The following is a 10,650-nucleotide window of genomic DNA, read 5'->3' on the forward strand; positions in this document are numbered from 1 at the left end:
TTGATCGATGAATAGCTCAAGTGTTCAGCCACCTCCATGTTTGGTTGTTCTCAGTTACGGCCTTACGGGCTGCTTGAAAACAACAAAGAGATGCCACTGTCGGTGAAAGAATTACTGGATTTTTATTTTTATTTTGCGGAAATGAGGAAATAATTGTAGTTAATCACGCAAGAGAATGCATGCATAGGCGCGGAGAGTAAGTAGTCTCTAGCTGATTGAATTGTCACTTGATTAGGCAGAAGATCGCAAGTAGGAGTACTTGATAAGTTGTCAGCACATACAGCTTTCTTAATTCGGACAAACAAACAGCTTCATAAAGAAAGACCCCATTAACCACTGCCCGCACCTGTCTATGTCTGCCAGCTCTCCTATTCCTGTTTGTGTCAAGATAATGACCGGGAGAGCTAGAAAGACTGGTAACAATGGGCGACACAAAAGCTGGTTTTCCAAGAAGTCGCAGTGGATTTCCTGAAATCCATTCTCAGACAACTCAGCTGATGGTTAGGCAAGTCCCTATGCTATGAGGTGCTTGCTGCGTGTCGGTCCTATATGATCCTACTATTGCTGATATGTCGTCTTTTTTATATTCTTTCAATTTGTTTTTGTTTGGCTATGTGCATCTTAGTTATGCAGAGGCCGGGTGATGCTTATTATGTTTTGTATCTGCTTGATGCTACATTTTAAATCAATAAAAATGCCCTTTATCGAAAAATGAGGTGCTTGCTGCTCTTGGTTGTGTTCTTTGTGGCCGGACCATGGAAACACCCCGGGGAAGCCCGGCCACTGGTGCCGGCTGTCATGCTGTTCGGTGACTCGTTGGTTGACATAGGCAACAACGACTACATCCAGACTGCCGCCAAGGCAAATTTTCCTCCATACGGTAGGGACTTCCAAGACCATATCGCCACAGGGAGATTTTGCAACGGCAAGGTGCTCAGCAATTTCATAGGTTGGTCGCAGTCCTACTCGATCGATCTTGTTAAATATGCGCATCCCTCAAGTGTTCAACTCTTGATCTTGTGTTACGATTTTTGTGATTGGTTTCAGGTGAAGCGCTGGGGTTTACTGGCTCCCCAGTAGCATATCTCATCCCGGAGGCATCGGGGGAGAATCTTCTTAGTGGAGCTAACTTTGCATCTGCCCAATCGGGCTATTACGACCAAACGGCACATATGTATGTAAGTATATATATCACGGATCTGTTAATTCTCATCTAAATGAAAATTAACAAAGTCTCATGCAACTTCTCTGCCATTTGATTTTATACGTTGAAATTCATGAGGATTTTTTTTCTTTTTAGATGAGACTTAGTTAACTCTCATCTAAACGAGAGCTAGCCACGCAATAATTTCATATGCATTAATATTACAGCTGCTCTTAACTTTCCCCTTAGAAATTATTGATTCTCTATAGTTCTTAACTCATCCGTCACACAAGGATGGATCACCTTTGTAAGATAATAATATGTTTTTTCCACTTTCATTGAGCGTAAAATGATGTCTAAGTTGGACAAATTGTGTAATGCAGAACGTTGTCCCTTTGTCCCAACAATTAGAGCATTTCAAAGAGTACCGACATAAGCTGGTAGTGCAAGTTGGGAGCAACCAGGCTCAGTCTATCATCTCAGACTCACTTTATATCATCAGTGCTGGTTCAAATGATTATCTCTTCAACTACTATGTCAACCCTTTCATTTATAAATCCCAGGATCAGTTCTCTGACCTCCTTATCGGCATCTTGAACAACACGGTGGCGGTGAGCAGCATGAAAGATGCAATTTTTTGCCATGTGATTATGATCATGAGATTCTCAAACCTAGAACTAACTGTAGGTACTTTACGGCATGGGTGCTCGGCGCATCGGTGTTTTCTCTTTGCCAAGTTTTGGTTGTGCTCCCTTAGCAGTCACGGTGTTTGGCCATGGGGGCAATGACACGTGCGTAACTAGGCTCAACAATGATGCCATGAGGTTCAACAGAAAGTTAAGCACATCCGTCGAATTGTTGTCAAAGCGGTACCACGATCTCAAGATTGCAGTTCTCGATTTGTATACACCTCTGTACAGCCTCGTGACCTCTCCTGGCTCACAAGGTAAGATTATACTCCCTCCATTCTTAAATATAAGTCTTTCTAGAGATTCCAATATGAACTACATACAAAGCAAAATGAGTCAGTCTACACTCTAAAATATGTCTATAACTCTATATACATCCTTATATAGTCCCAATTGAAATCACTAAAAAAAACTTCTATTTACAAACGGAGGGCGTAGTAGTATTTCAAGGCGTTTGATCCAGCTGATCAGCTATGTGTGGGTTTTGGCACCAGGGTTCACTGAGTCGAGGACTCGAGGCGAGGATGCTGTGGGACAGGAACGGTGGAGGCTACGGTGTTTCTCTGCAATCCTATATCGATCGGGACTTGTCCAAACGCAACAGCATACGTGTTCTGGGATTCTGTCCACCCCACAGAAGCAGCAAACAATGTGATCGCTGATTCCCTCGTCGATGGCATCAACCTTCTTGTTATGTAAATCATACCGTTGGGAGTAGCCATGCTGTGAGGGGTAAAGGACAGAGGCACTGCCCTATACCTAATACTGCTTGCCCCTTAGATAGTTCACCCCTTCACTGAAAGTACTGGTGTGTTCATGCCGAAAACACTATTTATATGCTTGATTTTAAGTGTGTCCTACATGTCAGCTATATACAGACCCTATCAGACAAAAAAAGGTTTGTGTAAAATAGCTCGAAAGTTATTGGTGCTAAGAACCCATTTTTTTGAAGGAAAAGTGCCCCTTGTCCATTCATATCACCAACAAGTTACACCACACATTTTCTGTGGAAGAGAGAAACCAAAGCAAGGGAAATTACTGGGAAACAACGCAAGTTTAGAAAAAAATGCAAAAACATGGGTCCCCGCATCCATCTGCACGGCCATCATGATGGGGAAGAGAAAGGTGGGCCTCCAACTTGCCAATTCCAAAAAAGCACGACGGCGGCCCTTGCTGTGTTGCCAACCGCAGAACAGGCATCACCGCGAAAACATTATTTGGAGCATGTACTAGTACTAAATAGTTATTGGTGCTAAGAACCAGGCAGAAAACCCTATTCCCGGAATTGCTAATTCTCATTTGATTAATTCAGCTCATCAGCGGCAACGATAATTTGTGTAATTCACAATCGGTGTAATGTGTACTACTGAATAGTTAGTATGGTGATAGTGGGAAGTAACTTACTAGTAAAATGCATATGTTAATATTTTATGTTATTTTTTCATAGTGAATAGTAACATATGTGTGGTGTCATACAAATCTCCATTTAGATTCATTTTGACTTTGGATGCGTTAAGCTACGATCACATATTGTATTATCACAAACACGTCTCTCATTAACTATGTACCACGTAAACAAACTTGGCTTGGGGCTATGTTATGTTACTAGCTAAATTACTCCCACTATGGCGAGCCTTATCGATGCTGCTGGGCTACACCATAGTGTACTATCCAACCAGACAATGTAATGATTCCATGAAATTATGGATTCTTAACTGTATAGAGTATTAGTTTGTTTTATCTTATTTCCTTTCTGTTTGTTCCTTTTGTTATAGCTAAGGAAACGGGACTTTATTAGAACATAGTTTCCCATATTTGTTCTCTTTTTGTCAACATAATTTTCAATTATATATTTGGCTATTTTTTGTGCGAACTATTTTTTTTTTCTATCGTTTGTGTTGCCCTCAATAATTCATAGTAATGTCCTTAAAGTAAAATTTCCATAAAAGGTTTCTATTTTTTCATTGGTTCCAACATATTTGTAAACTACTTGCTCATTTTCATGACTACTATTGCACATTTTCATGACTACTATTGCACAGTTGGTTCAGGCAGCTCACGCTAGGAATCTGTTTGCTAAAAAAATAGGAATATGTGGCTACGTATAGCATTCTCTTGGTATTTTATTTATTGACTAGCAAACATGCCCGTGTGTTGCAACGGGAGAGAAAAAAAACATCATGCATATACACCAAGCTCTAACACCTCCGCCTTCGTTCTGGAAATCAACCATGCTCAGCGCCGGTGCACTGGACCCCACAACAATCCTGCACAACAGCAGCACCACCGGTGACGTTGGTTGCGAGTCGAGGGAGCGCCGGCACACGACATTGCTGCCACGAGCTGCTTAGTTGCCTTCCCTAAAAAGTTCAGCACAATAATAGAGGGAATTTGGCTAGACATAAATTAAATCGCATTTGAATACTTAGTGTTGCAGGAGCAGAGATGATTTAAACATATAACCCATCAACTCTGTTGTTGTTCAAACTATTGGGACATTGCATTTGCATTACATGTAGAATGGTAACACGTACAAGCATAACCCGTATTTTGTTTGTACTATTCAAATCAGTAATGATCATTCATAATCACTGGTTTTTCTCCTCATTCCCATGCAGTAAGGACACATGTACACGTACGACCTATGTCATGTTGCTGCTACTAGAAATCACTTGCGACCATTCATAAAACCATTTTCTCTCCTCATTCTACAAATAAACTACTCCTAATTAAACAATAAATTGTATTATTCAAATATACAAAATGCATTATAAAATCAGGAGCAAATCCATGAGATGGGGAGAGACAGATAATTCACACATCAATCCAAACAAAATAAGGTTAGGTCAATAGCTTTAATATGATTAGATAGACTTGCAAGAAAAGCAGACTTACCCGTTTTAAGCAATAGTCCTAATGTTTAAGCTCATATTTATCTGGTTAATAACAATGGAATTCTGACGGACAATAATAACAATATACCGCATTTCATTCACCTGACTTGGCATTCTTAGCCTGGTTTAGACATGCTTGACAACAAACAGCAGCAAATTCTTGCGTTAAGCCCAACTATGCAGCAGCACCACTATAATTGGCATGTAGCTTAGTATTGCATTGTGGATGCAAAGGTCGACCAGCTTTATCTCTTCTTCTGCACCAACTTGTTTTATACTCGATCTCTTTGAGCAATTCAAAAGATATTCCGTAATTATGAACCTAACATGTCAGACTTAACACAAAGAGGTGTTGAGCTTCATAAAACATAATTAACAAAGAGAATGGTAGAGAAGCAACCTTCTGTTTCATTCTCAGTTTTTTCAACATGCTCAGTTTGTGAGAATTCTAGTGGTAACCAAAGACCAGAATCCTCCAGTAGCTCATGACAATAGAACTCCAGGGTTTGCTTTAACAATTCTATATGGAAGGTCGAAACCCAAGTTTTGCAGTTGAGAATTTAGGAATAAAAGAAATGGAAAATGTTCAGAAGCACACAATAGGTACCAAATTATTAGACATGAATTTGAACACCTTAAAGTGAGTATAAGTTCTAACGGCAAAGCTCACATGTGTGCTTCGTCAATGGAGAATCCAAAATTTAATGCTGCACATCTCAACAATACTTCTAACAACATTTAAAAAATTCAGATCTCGTAAGTAAGAAATGCAAGTAACGAATAGCAAAAACATGGACTCACCTGTGGTAGTTGGACATGGTAGTGCCAGCTCAGGGTGGAGATACCTAGCGGGCTTTTCAGCCCGCTAAGGACCGGGCCAAATGGTCCCAGCCCGCTGGCATATATGGCCTGAAAGCACCACTGGTCCGGTCTGGATTTGCTCGGTCCGACTGAGCGGATCGAGAACTGCCACCGGTGCCGTTGCCCGCTTTCTCCTCCTCCGACCATGGAGAGGTGCCCCCCGGCGCGAGCTCCGGATGCTGCTCCTTGTCAAGGCAGAGACCCACTCTAACGCGCGAGAACCACGACACCTTCCGGTCACTGTCCATGTCCACGGCGTTGTACTTGGACAGCTCATGGACTTGACCACCCAACGTGGCATGAACTGAATTGAGTTGGCCGTGTACCCACCAATCGAGAAGAGGACAGCCGTGAACGGCGTGCCCAGCTAAGTGGGCGCTGCCGTCGAGTTGAACCTCGAGTGGTGTTCTAGTTCCCCGACAACGGGGCGCTCAGCAAATAGCTGCACGTCCACGGCATCGAGGTGCTCAGGTGGAGCCAATGCGTGCAGGTCGAGCTGGACGTGGAAGGCAGGCTTAACTACCTGCACAATTACACTGACTCTCCCTAGGTGCACAAGAATCTCAATAGCAGCAACTCCTCCTCGATGTTTTCTTCCATGCCAAACTCTCAAACTTCGCCCTTACGCTCGCGATAAAAGCCGACACCGAGGACGACACCATGTGGATGACCCAGCAACGTAAGTTAACAGCTCCTGTCAAACTTCCATGAAAATTCAGTTTCGTCTGACAAGCTGTCAAAATTCAGTTTCGTAAGTTAGGCATGCATGTGCTAAGGCATTGTTCATCAATTAAGCAGTGTGCTTGCCTGCTTCAGGCTAGCTTTGCACGTCGGTGTTGGAGCTTCTGGCAGATTTCCTCTAGCGATGTTAAACCAACCTTCTATCTCGCTTGAGTTTGAGTTAGGGCTCACAGACCTCGCGTGAGTTTCAATTGGGGCTCACAGGATGTAGTCTCCACGCTGAACACTCATGACAACAATGGTGTGCGGCGGCGCATACGCACACACGGTGCACACGGCGACCCGAGCGCCCCGGGCAGGGCACATGCACGCACGCTGCACACGGTGAGCATGGCGTTGACTCCTACTACCCCGTGCAGGTCGGTCCCTCTGTCCTAACCGAAATTTTGCCTCGCCAGTATGGGCACCTCGGTCCGGTCTGGTCCACTGGTGGCTGGTCCAAATGGCGACTCAGTGAACAACTGGCCCAGCCCAGACCGTGTCCACCTGCCAGCCATTGTGTTTGTCGTGCTCGCGGAGGAACCTTGGTCGAAGTCCATGCTTACTGTCAGCCGCACCACCACGACAGGAACGCATCTGGTGCCGGAGAGGGCCTCGGCCATGTCCAGTGGAACCTGAGCCATGGCAAGGGTGGTAGGGGAGGAGGATCTGGCCGCGATCTTGAGGGAGTGAATTGAAGAGGAAGAGGAGGAAGATGATGTCCGGAAGGATCCCATCCAGCCATGTTCATGGAAGGAAGGGGAGGAGAAATCCAGCTTCAACCCCGACCTCGTCGAAGCTCATGGCATGGAGAAGGGCCGCAGCGCCAGCGCACGCCGGTGTCGGAGAAAGTGCAGAGGGGACGGCGGCTGCAAGGGGAAGAGATCGTGATTTTATTTTCATCCCGTGCGGCAGCAAGAATCAGGGGTGGATCTTCCAAAGAAAAAGGAGTCAGGGGTTAATGCGTCGGCGGTTGTGGGACATGTACGTCTAGGCTAGGAAGTTGATCTGATATATATGGGATTGTTTTCCTTTTTTTTTCATCAAGCGTGATGTGCAGAGTTCGTTTTTCCCTTTTTTTCATCAAGCCCGACATGCATACTTTGTTCTGTGTCTTCTTGTGTCTTCTCTTTCGTAGTAGATAAGAAAAAACATAGATCTATGTTTAAATCCCACTCGTCAATCTTTATAATTAACATAATATCAACGGATAGAAAAGGGCGACCTATGGAGAACTATGAAAGACTCCTCCCTTTAATATTAGGTATAGATATAGATTTACTTTATTTTTTAGTGTTATTCAACTACAGGTACAAAAACAACACTGTCTGGCCAAAATGCATCATCGCTGACTAGTTTCTGGCTGGTAGTCCCTCAGGGTCAGTGAGGATTTGCTCATGACACCAGGCACCTGGTCAGCCAGTGATGTGGTATTAGTTATACTGCTAGCCGGTCAGTACTCAGTGGTAATGATTCCGTTCACCTTGCATGTCTACGCTTTATTTACATATGTTTACCAGTGATGCAAACAACATTGACAGAAAGATAGGAACACAATACACACACATAATCATTCATTTGAACAATGCTTTTCGTAACATAATTCACATGTATATTTACACAGTTCACACCCAACAATTCGATAATACTAGCCAAAGCTACAATCTTCACAGTTGAGCCTCTTAACAAACTAGAGACACAACGTATATTTTCTCACCGATCTCTATCCTAGTTCATAAACCCCTTGGTCATCTTGTTTTCTGCAGTGCCACTAAAATGTAAGTCTACACACAACAAAATTTGTCAAGACAACTAACATAAAATATTTATTGGTTCATTTATTGCACATGCATTTATGAATTTTATACCTAAGTTTTGATACACTCCGCTCAAGGATTCTCGGCTTCTCCAAGAAGCAGCAAATTGATTTTTGTTGTATGTCTGGAGAGAGCAGAATCTTCCAAGGCTTGATTCAGATCCTAAGAAACTATTTACCTCGCATGATAATGACACTTGTGCACACAACCATATCCGAAATGAGAATTCCAGAGTATCTCGGGCTTACTACCCCTAAGAGTTCCTCTTTTCTTCTTTCATTTTTGTGTTGTGCAACTAAAATATATGGTAGCTGCAATTGAAATATTTTATTTAAACCTTGTTGAGTTTACTTAGACATCAAAAAGTAAAGTAAGCATATACCGAGTATAATGTTGAAAAACATTCCACTCTATCTCCTATAATGAGGGAGCTGGTTGCATTCATACTATTTTTTATGAAATATTCATCACTATATTGTCACATATAACATGCATAATATGTACACCAAGGCAGACCAACCTCGCCAAGAATGTTTTCTAACATATCTATGACCGAGTAATATTTCTAACATATTCATAGGTACATGGAACATAGAGAAATTGTAAGACTCATAGCAAGACAATTACATGCATCCAAGAATTTAAGCACATCCATGACATGCATAACATAATTGAAATTGCAAGATAGTTATGAAGGAATGGAACTCACCGTCGCGTCTGACCGAGGAACATTGCAGTACATGTCAGGACTACAAACACACATCGAGGCGCAAGAGACGCGACCAGCAACAGGTCAAATCCATGTGGCAAAGCAACGGATGGGTGGCAATGCAGCAACGGCCCGACGGGAGAGAACCACCACGGCGTCCGGACGGCTTGCAAATGGCAACTTCTGGTTGGTGTGGCCACAAAAGAAGGCCGTGATGTCATTGGAGAGGCCGCCACATATCACCGGCCGGAGGAGAGGGGAGACTCGATTTTCCCTTATCTTCTCTTGATTGCAGCAGAGGGCCTTTCATGCCTTTTAAAATCCAGTTCTCAACCGTCAGTCCTTGGCGGTATTAAGGTGGGCCCCATAGCTCTGGCTATCATCTTTTGCTTGCGGATGGTGGCTTGTTGTTATTCAAGGCAAGTGTTGAGGGAGCGAATAGCATGTCAAACCTGTTGAATACATATTGCAGTGCTTCAGGATAGCGACTGCACAATGAGAAGTCATCTATATTTTTTAGTAGAGGATTTGCACAACCTTTACGTGAAACCATGAAGGTCTCTCTGAATGTGCAAAACAAATCTCTAAGTGACAGATATTTGGGCATGTATGCAGATGTTGGACACTCAAAGAATGGGTCATTTAAATACCTTAGGGATCGTGTGACATAAAAGATTAAAGCTTGGAAGGAGAAGCTCCTTTTGGCAGCTGGTAATGAGGTTTTAATCAAGTCGGTGGCTGTAACACCCCGGATGTAACTTTCCATAATAGTAACTCCAACCCTTGCCATTTCCAGCTATGTGATATGATATTTCCTTCATGGCTGGCTTCTTTTGTTTGCCTTTGTGTTATTTATTTGTTGCATTGTTATGCCATTTCTTTTTATTATTGCACTTGTGATCTATGTTTGCATCATGATCTTGCCAAGTGTTGTGTGTGCTTGGGTCATATTGCATATCCATCCTCATCATGTGCATTGTGTGACCCATGCGTGACCACCTCTTGCATCACCTCTAACTCCTTCTCTTTATTTTATTTGGCAGGTGCCATTTTCCCTACCCCCAATAATGTCCAAGACTTCCTCATAAATCTTGCATCCTGTCCTAAACCCCTCTGTCAAGTTTCACCTCATTTGGAATTGTTTTGGTCAGGTTAAAAAATGCTCAAGTTTGAATTTTATTCAAACTTGCTCCATTTTTTACCTCTAAAATTGTCCAAGGTAATTATTTCAAATACTACAACATTCCAAGAGCTTGGAAATATTTTTATATTTACCAAACTCCTCTTCTTTGTCCCTGGCCTTTTCCCATTTGTTTTTCTGCCTGAAGAAATTGCAAAAGGAAATGAGCAGCGCAACAACCCACTACCTGGGCCAGACCCCAGCAGCAGCAGCGCTCACCTGGGCCTCGGCCTCTCAGGACGGCCCAGGTACTCTGCCCGCAGCCCGTCTCAGCCCCCGCGCGGCGCCTGCCTCCTCTTTCTCACCCGGCCACCCCTTTACCCACGCGCCCGTACGCCCGCGTGGTCGCCCCGGCCTGCTCGTCAGCGCCTCCCTGTAGCTTCCAACCCACCTTTCCCTCTCCCCTCGACGTCGCCATGGGGACCGCGAGCCCGAGTGTCGGTGTCAAAACTGGCGGATCTCGGATAGGGGGTCCCGAACTGTGCGTCTAGGATCGATGGTAACAGGAGACAGAGGACACGATGTTTACCCAGGTTCGGGCCCTCTCTATGGAGGTAATACCCTACTTCCTGCTTGATTGATCATGATGATATGAGTATTTCAAGAGTTGATCTACCACGAGATCGTACAGGCTAA

General features: G+C 43.6%; 1 protein-coding gene across 2 annotated transcripts; it reads left to right on the forward strand.

Moving 5' to 3' along the window:
• Window positions 1-334: 334 nt before the first annotated feature.
• LOC119330861 (GDSL esterase/lipase APG-like) lies at window positions 335-2,745 on the forward strand. Of its 2 annotated transcripts, XM_037603993.1 has the most exons (6): window positions 335-949; window positions 1,048-1,178; window positions 1,528-1,755; window positions 1,832-2,090; window positions 2,265-2,267; window positions 2,339-2,745. In XM_037603993.1, the coding sequence occupies exons 1-6, from the start codon at window positions 712-714 to the stop codon at window positions 2,530-2,532; spliced, it is 1,053 nt and encodes a 350-aa protein (XP_037459890.1). In that variant the 5' UTR covers window positions 335-711; the 3' UTR covers window positions 2,533-2,745. The 2 variants fall into 2 exon arrangements, with proteins under 2 accessions (XP_037459890.1, XP_037459889.1); XM_037603992.1 differs by lacking the exon at window positions 2,265-2,267 and having other exon boundaries at window positions 2,328-2,745.
• The last annotated feature ends 7,905 nt before the right edge of the window (window positions 2,746-10,650 follow it).

Source organism: Triticum dicoccoides, chromosome 7A (assembly GCF_002162155.2).
Source record: "Triticum dicoccoides isolate Atlit2015 ecotype Zavitan chromosome 7A, WEW_v2.0, whole genome shotgun sequence".
NCBI classification, from domain to species: domain Eukaryota; kingdom Viridiplantae; phylum Streptophyta; class Magnoliopsida; order Poales; family Poaceae; genus Triticum; species Triticum dicoccoides.

What these genes read in the sequence shown, in the direction of transcription:
- LOC119330861 (XM_037603993.1), top strand. Translation starts at nt 712, where the DNA reads ATGAGGTGCTTGCTGCTCTTGGTTGTGTTCTTTGTGGCCGGACCATGG. An exon ending in GGTGCTCAGCAATTTCATAG is followed by an intron (nt 950 to 1,047) that starts GTTGGTCGCAGT and finishes GATTGGTTTCAG; the next exon opens with GTGAAGCGCTGGGGTTTACT. An exon ending in ACCAAACGGCACATATGTAT is followed by an intron (nt 1,179 to 1,527) that starts GTAAGTATATAT and finishes TGTGTAATGCAG; the next exon opens with AACGTTGTCCCTTTGTCCCA.